The sequence below is a fragment of the Podarcis gaigeae genome, assembly GCF_964106915.1.
Source record: "Podarcis gaigeae genome assembly, chromosome: 3".
Taxonomy (NCBI): Eukaryota; Metazoa; Chordata; class Lepidosauria; order Squamata; family Lacertidae; genus Podarcis; species Podarcis gaigeae.
Window position 1 is genome coordinate 111,147,557 of NC_139680.1, and position 20,083 is coordinate 111,167,639.

The window sequence follows — 20,083 nt, forward strand, 5'->3', positions numbered from 1 at the left end:
GGTCTAAACCACAGAGTCTAGGGCCAGCTCCTGCCCACCTAGCAGTCTGAAAGCACGCCAAAGTGCAGGTAGATAAATAGGTACCACTCCAGCAGGAAGGTAAACAGCATTTCCGTTTGCTGCTCTGGTTCGCCAGAAGTGGCTTAGTCATGCTGGCCACATGACCCGGAAGCTGTCTGTGAACAAACGCCGGCTCCCTCGGCCTATAGAGCGAGATGAGCGCACAACCCCAGAGTCGTCTGTGACTGGACCTAATGGTCAAGGGTACCTTTACCTTTAAAGACCCCTGGATGGTTAAGTCCAGTCAAAGTCAACTATGGAGTTGCGGCGCTCATCTCACTTTCAGGCCGAGGCAGCTGGTGTTTGTCCACAGACAGCTTTCTGGGTCATTTGGCCAGCGTGACTAAACCGCTTCTGGCGCAATGGAACACCGTGACGGAAACCAGAGCGCACGGAAATGCCGTTTACCTTCCCGCTAGAGCGGTACCTATTTATCTACTTACACTGGCGTGCTTTTGAACTGCTAGGTTGGCAGGAGCTGGGACAGAGCAATGGGAGCTCACTCTGTAGCAGGGATTCGAACCACTGACCTTCTGATCGGCAGGCCCAAGAGGCTCAGCGGTTTAGACCACAGCGCCACCTGCCACCTTTGCTCATAAAAGAACACTTATGGAACTTCTTTACACACCCTTCGCCTTCTGCTTTCTTTGGTGACATTTCCAGGTCACTTCTGGCTTCAGTGTGATATATTGGATGACCCTAAAACGGTCGCTGCCTGTTCTTTCTTCAGGGGACCGTCCAGCCTGTTATCAGCAGAGAATTCAGAGCAAAAGATGTTGTTGTTGTTGTTGTTGTTAAGTTGTGTCCGACTCTTCATGACCCCATGGACCAGAGCACGCCAGGCCCTCCTGTCTTCCACTGCCTCCCGCAGTTTGGTCAAACTCATGTTTGTAGTTCGAGAACACTGTCCAACCATCTCGTTCTCTGTCGTCCCCTTCTCCTTGTGCCCTCAATCTTTCCCAACGTCAGGGTCTCTTATCAGCAGAGAATTCAGAGCAAAAGGTGTTATTGGGGCTTATTTGTTTCTCCAAGGATCCTAAATGTCGATGGTTAGGCTAATCACCTGTTGGTCCTCAGCCATTTTTCAAAAACTCTTTACAGTGGTGCCCTGCAAGACTAATGCCTCGCAAGACGGAAAACCCGCTAGACGAAAGGGTTTTCCGTTTTGGAGGTGCTTCGCAAAACGAATTTCCTATGGGCTTGCTTCGCAAGACGAAAATGTCTTGCGAGTTCCTGCGGGTTTCCCCCCCTTTCCCCTCCCCTTTTTCTAAGCCGCTAAGCCGCTTATCTGCTTATCCGATAAGCCGATAAGCCGCTAAAAGCCGCTAAAAGCCGCTAATAGCGCTAATCCGCTAAGCCGTCAATGGGCTTGCTTCGCAAGATGAAAAAACCGCTAGACGAAGAGACTCGCGGAACGGATTAATTTCGTCTTGCGAGGCACCACTGTACACACAATTCAAAACAGGGCATCTGATCCCTGTATTGTATAAATATAAGTTTGTAGGGAGGTAAAAAGAAATTATATAAGAAATATGTAACTGTGTGGTATGAAGTAATGGATAGACAAACTACAGTGAGATTAATTGAAAGTCAGTTTTAAATTTCTTTTCTATAAATTTTATAATTGTGTTCAATACCAGGAGTATAGATGATGATAATTATATTAATCTTCTTATATCTTATAGTGTGGTGGTTTGTTTGGTTTTTCTGTTATTTGTTTGTTTGAATGTATGTTTGTTTACTTGTGTGTACGTCTGTTTTTCATAAATGTATTTATATAAAATTAATAAAGATATATTAAAAACAACAACAACAGGGCACTCCTCGTTCAATTTGCATCCATCAGCAACGATCAGGGTGGCACATGTAGTACATGGACAAAAGCCCTTAACTGAGCAACTGCATAATATTATTCCTAGCCAGAGACGGCTCAAAGCTCCCAATTTTCACCAAAAGGCCCTGCCTTTTGCTAACATATACACAAGCCCGCACAAAATAAACAGCCCTGTTTAACATCTGCTTTTGCCTAAATAGAAAAAGCAGTTGATATATTTCCCCACCCGCACCCTCTCTCCTTTCAATAGTGACAATAATTTACTCTGCTGGCCAGATGAAATAAGATTGTCTCCCCCCGTGGCCCACCCCCCCCGCCCCCAACAACAACCAGATGCGGCTTGTATCATGCAGGTGTTCCCCCAGCTGGGAAATATGGAAATCTGCCATCCAGCAGGGATGATGGTTTGTGATAGAAATGCGAGGGCGTTAAAAATAATTCAAGTAAGAGGAGGCTCTTCTCCCTGGGGTGGAGTGGGGGGGGGGGCTCCCATATGCAGAACATACGATGGGGGAAGCAGCTGGGCTGCAGTTGAGCCGAAGAGTTATAAAGTTAGAAACGTATTTGGCCTTTTCAAAACATAAGCAACAGCCCACTGCCATGGAAACGGATTTCAACAGTAAACTCCTGTTTTTTAAGACTTCCAAACATAATAATCCCATTAGACTCATGTTCAGGTGGTCTCAAAGAAGTGAATGAACTCGGTTACTATGTCCACGAGAGTCTTGTTTACTCAAGGCTTCCATATTTACCGCCAGCATCCACGTTTCTCGGAAGAGGCAGCATTTTACAATCGGACCTATTTTAAGGCCCACAATCTTTGATAGTGGCAGAAGCAAAGAGAGGCAGATGAAAGGGGAGTGGGTCCTGTGTTCGTTGCTAGTTTAGAGTGCCTTAGGAGCGCCTCCCCATCGTTCTGCCCGGACACTAAGGTCCAGCGCTGAGGGGCTTCTGGCGGTTCCCTCGCAGCGAGAAGCCAAGTTACAGGGAACCAGGCAGAGGGTCTTCTTGGTGGTGGTGCCTGCCCTGTGGAACGCGCTCCCACCAGATGTCAAAGAGAAGAACAACTACCAGACTTTTAGAAGACATCTGAAGGCAGCCCTCTTTAGGGAAGCTTTTAATGTTTAACAGACTACTGTATTTTGATACTTTGTTGGAAGCCACCCAGAGTGGCTGGGGAAACCCAGCCAGATGGGCGGGGTATAAATTATTATTATTATTATTATTATTATTATTATTATTATTATTAGGACAGATTGTGAAGCTCCAATACTTTAGCCACCTCATGAGAGGAGAAGACTCCCTGGGAAAGACCCTGATGTTGGGAAAGATGGAGGGCACAAGGAGAAGGGGACGACAGAGGACGAGATGGTTGGACAGTGTTCTCGAAGCTACCAGCATGAGTTTGGCCAAACTGTGGGAGGCAGTGGAAGACAGGAGGGCCTGGCGTGCTCTGGTCCATGGGGTCACGAAGAGTCGGACACGACTAAACGACTAAACAATAACAACAACTATTATTATTATTATTATTATTATTATTATTATTATGCATATAGGAAGGCAGGCAAACTCTGGGCTTGTGGGATCTACTTTGTTTTCCACAAAAAAACCGCAATATCTGACAACCAGAGCCTCAGGTATCTTGACAGAAACTGTCCACTTTTCCAGCCTATGAGTTCTGTTGTCCAAATTTCTGCAGCAGTTTGCAATATTATTATTTTTAAGAAGTCCCATATGAATTTCGGGCAGTGGAATACAGATGCAGTAAGTGCCACCTTAGTTGGGTATAAGACCTTTTGCTATTGTTTGCTGGTGCTGACTTGTGACAGGGCCTCTTTGGTTGTGGTTCCCTGGTGATGTAATGCCTTCCCTAGTGAGGTGTGCCTGTCTCCTTTATTGTTAACTTTCAGGAGGCATTTGATAACATTTCCAGGTGACTGACTGGTTATTCCTGGCAACCTTGTGATCAATAGGTGGACTAAAAATTGTAATTGTAATTGCTTTTTAAATTTTTTAATCTGTTTTAGAATGCTTTTCCTTTTCCTTTGTTTTTAAATTGTGTATCTGTCTGTGCCCTGGGAAGGGCGGGATACAAATTCAATCAATAAACATGCAATACATTGACAGGAACATAGCTGTCAACTTACAGATTTGAAAATAAGGAAGCAGCAGCCTTGAAAATAAGGGATCAGCAGCCAAAATAAGGGACCTGCAGCCTCACCTGTTCCAGGCACTCCAGTCTTCCTGTCCTCCTGCAGTCTGGTCAAACTTATGCTGGTAGCTTCGAGAACACTGTCCAACCAACTTTGTAACCAGACGTTCAACTGAATAGAATCTGAATCACATGCACCACAAGGCCTATGCAGCCTCAACTTAAGATGGCTCCCCGGTCTGGCTTTGCACTGCAAAGTTTGCAGCAGCACGTGCAACAAAATGGCGTCCAGCATTCAAAAACCTCCTCAGCTTGCATTAACTAGCCACACACACACAGCCTCCCCCCCTTGCCACGAGATCGCCAGTCACCCACCATTTTAGTCAACCAGCTCCTTTCTTTCCCCCCATAAGTCAATCGAAGGAGCCTCCAAAACAAATTCAAAAGCACAAGATCTCCTTTCCTTTCCCCCCACCATGTGCCCCCGCTCCAGACAGACCTTTTCACCGGCAAGGGTGAGTGGGCCGTCGATGACGTATCCATCCGATTCCGATCCGAGCACTCAGCACAGGTATGTTCAACTTCTGAGCCCCTCTGAGCCAAAGGCAGAAAGCCCAGCCCGCAGCCAAACGAAGCCTCAAGAGAAACCACCGTCACCTCTCCACTGGGAAGCGCTGAGCAAAGGCGAGTCCCCAGGCAACGTGGCCGATTCAATCAGCACAAGGCATGCAAGCTCCACCCCCCAGTCGTTCTTAGACTTCTTATTGGGTGAGCAACACAGCCAAGCAACACAGTTGGAGCCTCCCTCCTCCCTGGCCGGCAGGGAGGGAGGGAGAGGAGCTGCTTCCTTTGAAATTTAAGGGACATCCTTCAAGGGACATTTAAGGGACATCCATCAATAAGGGACAGCAGCGGGACATGGCGCTGGAATAAGGGACTGTCCCTTCAAATAAGGGACACTTGACAGCTATGGACAGGAAGCATTTTTCCTGCCTGTTCTCAATTGTCCCTTTTCTGAATGATTCAGAGAAGATGCTCTCTCCCACCACGAAGTCACAGGCAGATGTGCAGCTGATGTAAACTTGTGTGTTTCTTTCACATTAGCAACACAATCCACTGACATATCCCAGCTGCTGATCTGGTTTCTTTGAGCTGTCCTTTTAAGATAAAATAACTCGCAAGACAAAGCAAGTCCACTAAAAACATGTTTATTTCTTTATTTCTTTATTTTTTTTTATAAAAAATTGTACATCAAAGACTTCATTATGGTTTTTCGATGAAGAAACAGCAGAAGGTTTTACATATTACAAAGGGATGTATTCAGTTCCAGGTTTTACTACCGTTGTTTTTTTTTTTAATGAACACTGTACATTTAGAATTGCAAATCTGAGTTATAAAACAGATATATAGGATGAGTAAGGCACTGCTGTATTGTAGAAAGTTTAACAAAGGGGAGCCAGCTCTTGGATCCCAAATTCTGAAAAAAAACCCAACACAAGTCAAAGCCAAAAATGGTTTAAAAAGAAAAAGAGAACATGGTATAAGCAGCTGTTTTTTCAATTGGGGGATCTTAGTATACAAACATATATTCCCCCACCCACCCCTCCTTTGCTCAGGAACTAGAAAGAAACAAGGAACAATACTCATGCAGTAACATTTCTCCAAATGATGTTGTCTTTCCATTGGGAGCTTCACTCATTGTTGGCAAACCTTCTTCCTTATGTCCCATTTTTCTTGGAAAAGATAAAATGGTAACAAGTGGTATGGAAACACCCAGTGCGAACTATTTTCTCTTTATGGTGCTCATTAATCCCAGATCAGTTAAAGAACAAGAACACAAAAATCGAATAGGAGAGAAAAAATAGGTGCCTCAGGAATTAATTCTTTTTTTATAACCTCTATCCATATCGTTTAATGTGGGCGAGCTATCTTACTGTTAGATCTCTTAACGGTGTTAGATGGTCTTAACGGTGTGTCCGTTAACAGGTTGTAGCCAACTAATTTCTACTCATAGTAAACCCGCTGAAATTGATATACCTAGGTTAGGGAGGTCCATTCATTTCCCTGGGTTGTATCCAGTGCTAGAGTAGACCCAGTGACATTAATGGGCATGACTAACTTAGGTTCATTAATTGTGGAGGTCAGTTCTGGATCCACACGTCCTTCCACAGTGGGGACATAGGTTTCTGGGCAGGAGTTGATCATTTGAACGGCCTGTTTTGATTGAAGCACTTCGTGCACAACGTGGGTTTGTGGACAATGGGATGTACCAATAAACCACCTGAAGTGAAGGTGGGTTCCCACGAGGCAAGACACAGTGATAACAGCAAGAACCTTTATTGAACTACAGAACTGGACAACAGGGGCAAAGCAACTACTTATATACATTTCTGAAGGCCTGGGCCACTCCCACTCCCCATGTGATTGGCAGTCTAAACTTCCAAGCTGCGAATCATAACTCAGAGTTTAAGGGCCAATGGCAGAGGCCCAAACACTTAAATGTTCTGGGATTGGATATCATATATCGAATCAGAACACAGGGGCTCAGAATCCTTAGTCAAGACTCAAAGTCAGGCAAACACAGACCACTGAATACACAGCAACACCTACGTCAAGGATTGGGAAACCTACACTCATAGCTGTCAACTTACAGATTTGAAAATAAGGGACCAGCAGCCTTGAAAATAAGGGATCAGCAGCCAAAATAAGGGGTTTTAGTCAACCAGCAGCCAAAAGCAGCCTCAAGTGGTGGTTCCCACAGTGCAGCAACCCGGCAAAGGGGATGCAACAAGGAAAACCACCGTCACCTCTCCACTGGGAAGTGCTGAGCAAAGGCGAGTTCCCAGGCAACGCGGCCAATTTGATTGGCACAAGGCATGCAAGCTCCACCCCCCAGCAACACAGTTGGGGCCTCCCTCCTTCCTGGATGGCAGGCAGGCAGGGAGGGAGAGGAGCTGCTTCCTTTGTAACCCAGAAAATTTAAGGGACATCATCAATAAGGGACAACAGCGGGACACAGCGCTGGGATAAGGGACTTTCCCGCCAAATAAGGGACTGTTGACAGCTATGCCTACACTCTGAATGCCAAATGTCGTCCTCCGTTCCCCTATATCAGGCTCTTGGGACTCTGCCTAGGCCACACCCTTTTCTCAAGCCACACCTCTGCCCCCTGCCCAAGTGCTTTTGCCTCGCTGAAATGCACGCTTGAACTGCGATAATGCCTCAGTGGAGGACGGTGAGGCATATGAATGAGTTTCTGCATCAAAAACACAGATCTCTGCATGGCTGAAAAGTTGTCTTGCTGTACAAAGGCAGGAGTCGCATCTGTTGCTTTGCTCGCCTTCTCCTCTGGGCACACCCACTTTTGAAGCTGGCTCCACCCACCACTGCCATGTGGCCCCTGGGAGGCTTCCGATGAAGGGCTGTGGCCCTTGGTCTGTAAACGATCCCCTCCCTCATAGATTCTATGACTACCAGGCTTTTGAACCCAAGAACACTGTCCAGCCAGTACAAAGTGCATTCAAGTCCCGCTGATTTTAAACGTCATTGGGAAATCAAAAGTGGTCCTCTATGGCTGGGTCTCCCGAAGCTCTTGGGTATGCTAGCAGCCCTATTTCACCCACGTCTACAGATGAACGTACAGTGGTACCTCGGGTTACATACACTTCAGGCGACATACGCTTCAGGTTACAGACTCCGCTAACCCAGAAATAGTACCTCAGGTTAAGAACTTTGCTTCAGGATGAGAACAGAAATCGTGCTCTGGCGGCGCAGCAGCAGCAGGAGGCCCCATTAGCTAAAGTGGTGCTGCAGGTTAAGAACAGTTTCAGGTTAAGAACAGACCTCCGGAACGAATTTAGTACTTAACCTGAGGTACCACTGTACTTGAAATTGGGCTTCTTCCATTGAAGTAAGTAGGGCATCCCTTGCAAACAGAAGAACATCATCTGCGCTGGGCTCATTTCCACATAAAAAATCAGTGGGAATAGGTGAAACACTATTCAACCCAGGATCTCATACAGTGGTACCTCTGGTTGTGAACGGGATCCGTTCCGGAGCCCCATTCGCAACCAGAGCAGAATGTAACCTGCGTCTGTGCATGCACGGGTCACGATTCGCCGCTTCTGCGTATGCGCGAGACGCCATTTTGAGCGTCTCCGCATGCGCGAGCGGCAAAACCCGGAAGTAACCCTTTCTGGTACTTCCGGGTCGCAACCTGAAAAGATTTAACCTGGAGCATCTTTAACCCGAGGTATGACTGCAATAGAAAAGTGTTAGCTCTCAGTCAAAACTAATTTTTACTTTTTGGGGGGTGTCTGTGTGGATAAAACAGTCTGTATTTGAAGGTGATGTCCTCCTATTCTAGAAAGAAAATGAGAAATTATAGCCCTATTTTCATGTCCAAACTGTGATGACTGAACACATTGGGGGAGGGAGGGGTGAGATTTTGGACTCTGGCCTTCTCCTTCTGCCTCCCCAACCTCTGTGTATTCAGTGGAAGGTGTGGCTGGACCCCAGTTATGCATGCAAACTCTTTCATGCGATTGGAAAGCCTCTGTGATTGGGGTCCTCCGTGGTGTGCCCACAGAGCCAACGCATGTGCGGTTTCCATGCGCACAGCGCTCTTCCACCACTTCCATCGAACACATGAGGGTCTGGGGCAAAGCCAGTGGGTACGACCCCACTCTTCCCAGTGGGAATAGCATTGCTGTGCAGTCGGTGTGTGACTTACGTGCGCAAGGAATCGGGTGGGGAGAAATGCCGTCTTTATACAGAAGGTTCGCAATGCCCAGGTTATATTGCTGAAACACATATCCTACTCTTGAATTATAAGCATAACAGCGTGGTTACAAGTACTAATTTCCTTAATAAAGGGGCTTTCCCCTCCCCTTTTAAAAAAACCAAAACAAACACACCCTGTAAATTCTATAAATAAAGTCGTAAGTGCTTCATTTAAGGGAATATTTCTTTGGCTGTTGTGGGTGCTTGCGAGTGGCTTAGTTGCAGAGGCTAAAAGGGATATGGTCCTACAATTAGCGTTAATCTCAGCACGGAACTCGACCGATAGTTCATACTGCTGACGGTAAGCAGCTCCAGGTCAATGATATGTTCTCGAGGTCCCGTTAACGGCTTTACCAACACAAGCATTGCGCTCACAGAGCTTGTTTGCTGAAAGAAAATAAGGATTTGGAAGTTATCACCAGGAAATGTCTGGCTCCACCCACCCACCTGGGAGTAAGTTTCAAAGAGCAGTGTTTTCACTGAGCTATGGATAGAGATGTTAGAGAGTGGAAATTGCCAATATTCACTTATTTGCCCCATGTCCGGAACGGACATTTGTCCAGCAAATATAATCGGGACTCTTGCTGCTGATGTCTGCAAACAATAGGTAACGGATTCCTTTCTACTCCATAAGCATCACACTTCCTTTGCACTGAAATGGTGTGGGATAATGTAATGGTAATTATGTAAAATTTTCCCCCAGCAGAGAGTGAGACAAATAACATTGTCTTTGACAGAAGCTGAACTGCAGCAGAACAGCCCCAAGGCTGCATGCGACAAACGGCCTCGGTCCAGTATATCTGAAGGAGCGTCTCCACCCCCATTGTTCTGCCCAGACACTGAGGTCCAGCGCTGAGGGCCTTCTGGCGGTTCCCTCACTGCTTGTTTGAGGCATTATTGTATTTTAATATTGTGTTGGAAGCAACCCAGAGTGGCTAGGGAAACCCGGCCAGATGGGTGGGGTATAAATAAATTATTATTATTATTATTATTATGATTATGATGATGATGAACACATGTTGGAATGAAAATCAGTGCCTTCTTACCCTCCCAGTTGCAGAGCTGAATTCATTTTATTTTTTAAAAATATCCCTAAAGCTGCTCCGGGCTGGCAGGGCAGTGTGAGAAGGATGCAACAGCCATGTGCCTTCGATCCTAACCTCACTTTGTGAGCTGGAATAGACGGGCGCATGACTGTTGCGTCCTCCTCATCCCACCCATGGGTGTCAGGGTGCAGGTGAGATTCGCTGCATCAGGCAGCTGGGCTCTCACCTGCGGGGGGACAGGTGGGGCAGCGTGGCCCTTCTTGTCTCTGATGGGGGTGGTGCTCTGGCAGTGTTGGCAGCGAGGGCTGGGCTGGCACAGCGGGCTTCATTCATGTGCTGACCCAGGAGCCGGCAAACCGCACTATGCTGCTGCCCTTATGGGAGCTTTATGGAAACCCAGGCGAGCCGAGTCCAATTTTGTTAGCGGAACTTGGCAAAATACTCACTCTCAGGACGAAGTCTCCGTTCTCATTTCCTGATTTGATCCGGAACGTGTTAATGGTATTGGGGTAAATCGTGGTCGCTTGGATTTGGAAGATATCGGACGGAGTCGTTCTTTCTGAGCGGATGCTCATGTATTTGTGCACAATGGAGTATGGAAGGTCTCGGCAAAGGGGGTTGGACACCGGGCAAACGCAGCGACTGTAAGACAAACCACAACGACTGAAAAACAAACTCCTCGCACCTGCGGGCTTTGCAGCTCTGAACGTTGCAAATGAGGCTTTGCTAAAAGATCTCTTAGCGGTTCCCCTTACTTTTCAGACGACAGCACGTAAGGCTCTTGGCAAGGGTTCCTCGGGTAACAGCGGTATCCGCCGTGATAGTTCCAGCACATTTCGTCCTCCCGGCATTCATGGCCCACTTCACATTCATTGATATCTAAGAGAGGAATGCGAAAGAAGTGAACCTTTAGAGCTTTGCTGGCAGAACCCCTGAACTATTATAATTTAGATAGGTCTTTGTACAGTCATACCTCAGGTTACTGTTGCTTCGGGTTGTGCAACTTCCAGTTGCGCACGGCGCCAAACCCGGAAGTACCAGAACGGGTTACTTCAAGGTTTGGGAGCTTGTGCATGCGTCAAAGTGCTAAATCGCATTTTGCGCATGTGCAGAAGTGCCAAATCACGACCCCCGTATGCGCAGGTCGCAAGTTGTGAACGCTGCGGGTTGCAAACATGCCTCACGCATGGATCACGTTTGCAACCCGAGCATCCACTGTACTTGAATCTGCAGCAGATAGCTGCCTCTACTAAGCTGGCAGTAGAAAACTTCCAGCCCTGTGGCCTGATTATTTATTTATTCATAAAATTGATATACTGCATGATTGTAAAAAAAACATAAAAGCAGTTTATCCACCCCCCAGGATATCATTATCACTACAAATTTTACAGCCGCAATTTAAAACAGACAAAAAGTTAAAACTGCAATAGAATAGGCCAAAAATAAAAATAAAAAATCAAAACTTGTACAAACTTTTTAAGTGTTTGGGTAGGCTCGTCTAAGTATAAATGTCTTCAGCAGGTCCTGAAAAGGATGCACTAAACGACTTGGTTCTCACAAATGTGGAATGAGTTTTAGGTGGCACTTGTAGTAGTGCCAATTCCACTGATCGAAGCGATCGAGGGTAAGGTGATCTCGTATGTAAACCGGTCCCAAATTGTAAAGGGCTTGATATACCAATAATAACACCTTGAACATGCCCCCTGTAGCAGATCAGCAGTTCAGTGTACATTTTTTGAGTGCAGGTGATTTAAAACTATCTAATCAATCCATAATTAAAATATGAAATGACATTAAAACATCTTTAATTAAACGACACAGTTTAAAAATGCAACAAAACAGTTAAAAAACCCCTGTTAAAACAATGTCATCATAAGTTCAGATCCAGGAGAATGCTTGCCTAAACAGGAGCCAGCGGCATGCCAATACTGATGACTTCTCTTATTTTAGAAGGACGTGCATTCCACAATCCTGACGATGGCACTGAGAAAGCTTGCCTGTGTGTTACCACAAGCTGATGATCACCGGGCTGGGGCAAAACTAAACTGATATCACTGGATGTCATAACGATGTAAGGTGGGTTGTGGCTCCCCCTATCAAAGGTCTTGTCCATAGTTCTGCTTGCCCCGTGCTTTCCAAGCTTGGGTCTGAGTGGTTGTTCATTTGTCCCACCACTTTCCCCAGAAAAACCCGCTCTTTACTGCTGAATCGGAACAAACGCTAATCCACAGAATAGCTGCTAAGTTGTGGGTGAACATATCAGACGACACAGCGATTCTTCAAACAGCTCTTGTTTAATTACAGGCCAGAACTGAACTGAACTGAAGGGTTCAGCCAGCCTGCTTATATAGAGCTCCAGTACAACGCAACTGTAACAACTTTCTGTAACTATCCAATCACTGAACGTCACTTTCAACCCTTTATTTGCATATGTGGACCTGAGTGAAAACTATCTACAGTATCCCCCTGCTGGCCCAGGGTGAGAACTTCAGTACATAACAATAGCCGATTGCCATTTGCTGTGATTCAGCAGTAAATCAGTGGACAAGGGAAGGTTCTAGCCCATGAGTCAGATCCAGTTGCCCACCAAGTCACCTGGCTTCTGTTAGCAGATCTTGGGGTTCTAGTGAAAAAATAAAGTAGACCCCAAAGTCTGGAACCTGCCCGCCCGTCACGTATAGCTGCCAGCCTCATGCATGCAGGACTTCCATTCATCTTAAACCAGGCCTACACAGAGCCCACCAATCATGTACTGTGGTCTGTAAGATGCTTAATATCTCCTCCACCTCTTCCTGGATCTTTGCAGTTCCCTACAGGGAGTGAAGAAGGTTCATCTGCCCCCTGATTTGCTGTGCTGGTGGCAAGTTGCACAGGGGACATTTTGCACTGCCCATGTTGAAGAGGTTTACAGGAAGAATCCCAAGACAATGAAAGACTCTTTAAAAATGGTTGTTATTATTATTATTGATTTTTAATTTCAAGTAACAAAAATGCCCATACAAGGAAAACAGAGCTTAGCGGTTGCACAGAAAAGTAGTGGGTGATGGTTTTAGACGTTCCAAGAAAGGCAATCAAATGAGAGTGTCTCTCCATAAGGTTCTATGAGTTGATGGAGGATGAAAACCATGGACGACTGTCTTAACAAAGTCGGTAAAGGGATACTATGCAGTATATAGAAGGTGTGGTTCTTCCTACCCCACAGATCAATATTGGTTTATATGTTAGAATCAAGGCGGCAGGAGTGCCAGAAGAGAAAGATGCTTACCTTGACAGTTTCTGCCTCTGATTAACTGGTAACCATCTGGACACAGGCAAGAATACCTCCCTGGTTCATTGACACATTGATACATGCAAATGTAGTTCGAAGTTCCGCATTCGTTGACATCTGTAAAACAGAGACATCTGCTAGACGCCACATTTTCCTCTGGTTTGTTTGTTTTTTAATAAAAAAAACTTGCAATTTATTTATTTGACCTCTATATTTATACGACTTCATCATAAGATGCCAGGGTGGTTCATAAGATAAAAATACAAAGCAACAGATTGAGGGCAGGGAGCATTGGCCAATGAAATCTGGGGTCTGATGTCCAATCAGAGTGAAGGCAATGCTTCTGCCTCTTATTCTGGCATCTTAATTCCTTTTTTAAAAAAACCACACCCAGTAGCAGGGTCTTCACCACCTGAGACATGTGCAGGCATCAAAAAGGGGGAAAAGAAAAGGAGAAAAGTGACCAGGGCTTTTGACCCCAGAAAAGCACCTGCCATTTGAAGTGGGGGGAAATTGCTAGTAAATGTTTTGCTCAGTTTTAACTGTGGGTTGAATCCGGTTAAGTCACTGCATGAGGGGAAGAGCTTCTGCTTAGACAACAGAACTTCCTCTCCCCCCTTTCATCTATATCCTGACCCACAACATCTATTCTGAAGGGTTCAAGGAAACCATGAAGTGGATTTAGAGTGTTTGTGTGTGAGGTGAGGAGAAGGATAGGAAGTTCTCCTGCACATGCAGAAGTCACTTTATTCATGCAACGACTCTGCTGGATACAACCCTATAAGAGTTATAGGGTTAGGACAAGAAGCTCTTCCTGTTCTGTTATATCTCACAGAGCGGGATTCAACTAAGTTGTTGACTGCACAGAAGGAGGTCTGCTTGTGCAATAAGATAGCCCCCCTCTTTGCCCTTCTGCATCCCCTAAATATGCTCTGGAGGGTTGAGGGAACCCCCGAGCCAGGTGACTCACAGATAAGCCCTCTTGACCTTTCCCCAACAATGCACCACTTTTTAAGAGTGGCAAGATGCTGCCACCCCACCATTTTCACAACTTGAGCACAGGCCTTTGAGACGGACTCAATATTATTTCTGGTATTTGGGAACATTTAAAAAGAAGAAGAGTTTGGATTTGATATCCCGCTTTATCACTACCTGAAGGAGTCTCAAAGCAGCTAACATTCTCCTTTCCCCCACTTCCGGGTTGGCGCCATCGCCGAATGGCGGACTCCCTCCGAGCTCCGGAGGGAGCCTGCTCGGCAGGGGCTGGGTCCTACCGCGCCGGCGACGCGGGGACCCTCAAAAACCATGGGCGCTGAAACCCATGGACATGGTGACTCGGCTGGCACTTTTTGCGCTCCCCCCCGGCCCGCGAAGGAGCCTTTTTAAAGGCTACGGAACGGGTGACAGGGGGGGGTGGTGCTTTGAGTCCTCCGCTTCCCCTGCCGAGCGAAGCCGCATGCCATTCGACGGAGAGTGCTGACTTCTTCTATTGAAAATCTGGACCTAAAAGAATAACCCGTGAGTAATTGGAACCTGGACTAAAAAGGGGAACAAATTTTTAAAAATTCGGAGCGAGCGGGGGAGGCGCAAAAAGGAAGTCAGCCCCCCCCCCCGTTGTAGAGGAGTTAAAGCAAAGGATTTGACATCTAAGATCGAGTGCAACCCTATTTTTACAAAGATATTAATTTCGCGACGGAAAACTATAAGACTGAGCTGGAGGAGAAAAGTGGAATTGATTTAAAAGTAACCCCCCCCCCCCAGAACCCTGGGAGCGTTTTGTGAGAGCGCCGGGAGAAGACAAAGAGAGGTTTTGACAGCTGTCAAAGAGCTGTCAAAGCAGAAGAACAAAATGAGAACTTTGTTACAAGGACTTTGCCGGTTACATTTGTTATAAATTGGATACAAATTGTTTAAAACAAGGAATAACAAGCTATTTGGACTGATTGGGGTGATCTGGAAGGGAACTGAGTTATTGCAACCCACCTAGAGGAGCCGAGGGATATTACAAGTTGTTGACATGGAATTTGAATAGAACTTTCTATCTCCTGGGAAACTGCAGAAATGGAACACTATTTTGACTACAGAGGCTGACATACTAAAGAAGACAATAGACTTATCTATTGAAAAATGGAAGGGACTTGGCATTATGTTTCGTTCCTGAATAACAGAGCCTCTGCAGCTGAATTTGAAGCTTTTGGAATTAGAACATTTGTGCAGGAAAACAGGGGGAAAAAGAAAAGAAAAGGAGAGAGATCAACAAGAACAACAAGAATAACAAGAATTGGATAAAGTTGAAAGAAGGAACATTTGGGACATCCAGACCCGAAAGGTTTAAAGAAATAAAATTGGAGTTTTTACTCCTAATGTATAAAAATCTGGATGGAAAAAATGGGCCTTTTTGAGACAGACTCCTTCCAAGATTGGACATTCGAAATTAAAGATGACTGGTAAAGGGCTATGGCTTAAATAAATTGTGGGAGCTCCAGGAAGACATCAGATGTTGATAAATTTTGGGAACGCAACCGGGAAAAGGGGGAGGGAAATTTGGAATCCAAAGGGTGTTAAACTATATTTTATTTCATTATATTCTAATCTGTAATGTATGTTAAAGGGGGGAACGCGTGGAAGGGAACAGGTCGATTTTAGGAGATGGGAAAATATTTTTAAATTGGGTCAATGACAATAAGTTCAAAATTTGGGATAAGAAATTGCTGAATTTATAAGTAAGAATTGGAATACAAGAGGGGGAGGGGAGGGGAAGTCCTGGAAAGATGTTATGGAAAACAAGATTTTAAATTTGGATGTTTTGTTTTTTATTTGGTTGTAATTGGAAACTTTTAATAAATATTATTTTTTTAAAAAAAAACATTCTCCTTTCCCTTCCTCCCCCACAACAAACACTCTGTGAGGTGAGTGGGGCTGAGAGACTTCAGAGAAGTGTGACTGGTCAAGGTCAGCCAGCAGCTGCATGTAGAGGAGCGGAGACGCGAACCCGGTTCCCCAGATTATGAGACTACCACTCTTAACCACTACACCACACTGGCTCTCATTTAACCAGAGATGCCAGGAAATAAGCTTGAGACGTTGTCCTCATTTTCACGTCACTTCAAACCATAGTTAAAATAAGCCATGGTTTCATGTGCCTGTGCTGTGGAAATCACATTCGGTCCTGTCCTGCTGCTGCACTGCCAGGAAACAAACCATGGCCTGGCATAGGGTTATATCTGAACCAGGGCTCTTTGTTTGTTTCCCTCAAGCAAACCATGAGCGGTAAGCTAAGAACAAACCATGGTTGCTGCTTGCAATTTGTTTTAAAAGAAGCAAAACACAGGGTTCAGATGCAACAGTAAACCAGACTGTGGTTTGTTCTGCAGCACCATGGCGGGAGAGGAGCAACAGCACATGATTTCAGCAGCATGCACCACGTTCTCATTAAACTATAGTTTAACTATCGTTTAAAGTAGGGCTGGGGAACCTGTGGCCCTCCAGATGTTGCTGGACTACAGCTCTCATCGTCCCTGAGGATCAGTTGAGGCTGATGGGAGTTATAGTTTCACAACACCTGGGGGGGGGCACAGGTTCTTCACATGCAAACCAGACCATTGTGCATGCAAAGCCCATGTTCTGCAGAAGTCGGACACAATTCAGTGCAAAGTGAAGCCCCATCAGGATTGATTTCAGTGACTGCTTAGCTCGCCCTCTGAAATCAGTGGGATTTCCAGGTGCTTAACTGTGGTTGTACCTGATGACCGTGGACATTAAACATTAGAAGACTACTGAGAAAACAAATGGGGATGGTTAGAAACCTCTGACTAGGATGATGGAGAATCTGGAGTCACTAATGTTTCTACCCCCCCCCCCCATATTGCACTGCCCAAAGTCAACTTAAAAGCCTCCTACCATCCCATGTCCTTTGAGAACCACCAATGTGGCCAACAGTCACTCACCATCGCAATTCATTCTGTCCCGGCTTAATTCGAAGCCCTGGTTGCACTGGCAGATGAAAGATCCGACCGTGTTGTAGCACAGTTGTGCACACGGGTTGCTGGTCTCACATTCATTTATGTCTAAAAAGGAAAGATGATAGGCCTTTACTAGGGCTGGACAGATCTGTCAATTTGTTACTTCATTTTTTTCCAATCTTAAAAATCAGTTTTTCACATTTCTGCAGCAATTTGTGATTTTTTTTAAAAAAAATTTGCCTGCATTTTAATGCATTTTTTTTCTTTTAAACCCCCCCCCCAACACATCTTTGTATGCATTTTCTCCCAATACACATATTTTTGCAATGCAATTTTCCCTAATAGAATGGATTTTGGTATATTATCTCTTCTATTTTTTTTTTATATAATATTTTTTATTAAGTTTGTAAAATACAGAAAAAAGAATAAAGAGCATGTTATAAGAGTGAAATAAGAAGATTACAAATTTTCTTGTTCTTTTTTCCAAATCTACTGGACTTCCCCACATCCTCCCAACCCTGCATTCTCTGTGAACATAACATCAGCAATTTGTTAACTTATTTCATTACTTATTGTATCCTTCATTTTATCATGTTACCCAATTTCAAATGTATTATAACCCGAATCATGTACATTTTCATTTAAACACAATAAAGTTATTTCCTTATTCTTATCTCAGACTTCCTGTGCCTTAATTTCCATTTCTTTAGTTTAGCATTACTGAAGCTAGAGTTTCCTAAAAGGTGCATTTTTTTAACATTCATACAACTTATAGTGTTTTTCCAGATAGTCCTTAAATTTTTTCCAGTCCTCCTCGATTGTTTCTTCTCCCAAGTCTCGGATTCTGCCAGTCATTTCGGCCAATTTCATGTAGTCCATCAACTGCGTTTGCCATTCCTCCAGTGTGGGTAAATCTTGTGTCTTCCAATGTTTTGCAATCAAGATCCTTGCTGCTGTAGTGGCGTACATAAAAAAAGTTCTGTCCTTCTTAAGCACTCTCTGGTCCACCATGCCCAGGAGGAAGGCCTCTGGTTTCTTAGGTAAGGTAAATCTAAGTACCTTTTTTAGTTCATTATGAATCATTTCCCAAAAGGCCTTCACTTTCGGGCAGGTCCACCAGAGGTGAAAGAATGTCCCTTCCGCCTCTTTACATTTCCAACATTTATTATCAGACAGGTGATATATCTTAGCAAGCTTGACTGGGGTCATGTACCACCGGTATATCATTTTCATAATGTTTTCCTTCAAGGCACTACATGCCGTAAATTTCATTCCGGTGTTCCATAACCTTTCCCAGTCTTCAAACATAATGTTATGCCCCAAGTCCTGCGCCCACTTTATCATGGCGGATTTGACTGTCTCATCCTGAGTATTCCATTTAAGCAGCAGGTTATACATTCTCGAAAGTAGTTTACTTTTTGGTTCTAACAGTTCTGTCTCTAGTTTCGATTTTTCCACCTGGAATCCAACCTTCTTATCTACTTTAAAGACCTCTTGAATTTGTGCATAATGCAACCAATCTCGCACCTTGTTTTTTAATTTTTCCAAGCTCTGCAACCTCCAATTGTCTCCAATCTTTTCAATAATTTCCCCATATTTAGGCCAATTGGCTTCCATGTTAGGTCTCTTACGTGCCTTGGCCTCCACCGGTGAGAGCCACCTCGGAGTCTTACTCTCCAATAAGTCTTTATATTTTGTCCAGACCATTAAAATTGCTCTCCTAACAATGTGGTTTTTAAACAATTTGTGCACTTTAACCTTGTCATACCACAAATATGCATGCCACCCAAAAGCATTGTCAAACCCTTCCAGATCTAGGACATCAGTGTTTTCCAGTAAGATCCAATCTTTCAACCAGCAGAAGGCTGCAGATTCATAATATAACCTCAAGTCTGGCAGGGCAAATCCCCCTCTTTCTTTCGTGTCAGTTAATATTTTAAACTTTATTCGGGGCTTTTTGCCCTGCCAAACAAACTTGGAAACATCCTTCTGCCACTTTCCAAAACATTCCACCTTGTCCACGATCTGTAGGGTCTGAAACAGAAATAACATTTTTGGCAATACGTTCATCTTTATAGCTGCTATTCGGCCCAACAAGGAAAGTTTCAGTCTTGACCACGTTTCCAAATCTCTTTTGATTTCTGACCAACATTTCTCGTAGTTATCTTTAAACAAATTCAAATTTTTGGAGGTCAGATACACCCCTAGGTATTTTACTTTTTTAACCACATTTAGTTCTGTTTCTTTCACGAACTCATCTGTTTCTGTAGTTGTCAGTTTTTTTACTAAAACCTTAGTTTTTTGCTTGTTCAACTTAAATCCCGCCACCCGACCAAAATCAGAAATTAATTCTAACACTCTTTTAGTACTGGGGACTGGCTCTTGCAATGTTAATACCAGATCATCTGCAAATGCTTTCAATTTATATTGTTTCACTCCGACCTCAATTCCCTGTACCAACCGGTCCTTTCTAATCATGTTCAATAGCACCTCCAGAACTGAAATAAACAATAGGGGGGATAGAGGGCACCCCTGCCGTGTCCCTTTTTCAATTTTAAACTCCTCTGTCACCACATTGTTTACTATCAATTTCGCTTTTTGTTCTGAGTATATTGCTTCTATTCCATTTTCAAACCCCCGCCCCACTCCCATCCCTTCCAAATTTTTCTTCATAAACACCCAGGAAATGTTGTCAAAGGCTTTCTCCGCATCAATAAAGATTAGCACCGCTCTAGTGTTAAGCTTCGTTTGTAAAAGTTCCAAAATATCGATGATGTTTCTTGTGTTGCCAAACAAATGCCTACCAGGGAGAAAGCCAGCCTGGTCCTTATGGATCACTTCATTAAGCACTTTTTTAAACCTACTTGCCAAAATGTCTGCAAAAATTTTGTAATCCACATTTAGGAGTGAGATAGGGCGGTAGTTCTTAAGCTGGGTCTTTTCAGTTTCTAGTTTAGGTATCAATGTGATGTAGGCTTC

The 20,083-nt window shown here is 44.6% G+C and overlaps 1 protein-coding gene and 1 long non-coding RNA gene across 5 annotated transcripts in view; both read right to left on the reverse strand.

Moving 5' to 3' along the window:
* Nucleotides 1–5,238: 5,238 nt before the first annotated feature.
* EFEMP1 (EGF containing fibulin extracellular matrix protein 1) overlaps nt 5,239–20,083 on the reverse strand; it is a 267,037-nt gene continuing 252,192 nt past the window's right edge. For all 4 annotated transcript variants that reach the window (XM_083733617.1, XM_083733618.1, XM_083733616.1 and 1 more), the window contains 5 exons: nt 17,090–17,209; nt 13,140–13,259; nt 10,630–10,753; nt 10,321–10,516; nt 5,239–9,215 (listed from right to left, as the gene is read on the reverse strand). In XM_083733617.1, coding sequence (XP_083589743.1) covers nt 9,057–9,215; nt 10,321–10,516; nt 10,630–10,753; nt 13,140–13,259; nt 17,090–17,209 — 719 coding nt within the window. In that variant the 3' untranslated portion in view covers nt 5,239–9,056. The remainder of the gene's footprint in view (nt 9,216–10,320; nt 10,517–10,629; nt 10,754–13,139; nt 13,260–17,089; nt 17,210–20,083) is intronic.
* The window catches only part of LOC310842171, a 170,973-nt gene continuing 156,128 nt past the window's right edge, over nt 5,239–20,083 (reverse strand). The window contains exon 2 of the long non-coding RNA XR_014562961.1: nt 5,239–6,678. This is a non-coding gene — a long non-coding RNA (uncharacterized lncRNA). The remainder of the gene's footprint in view (nt 6,679–20,083) is intronic.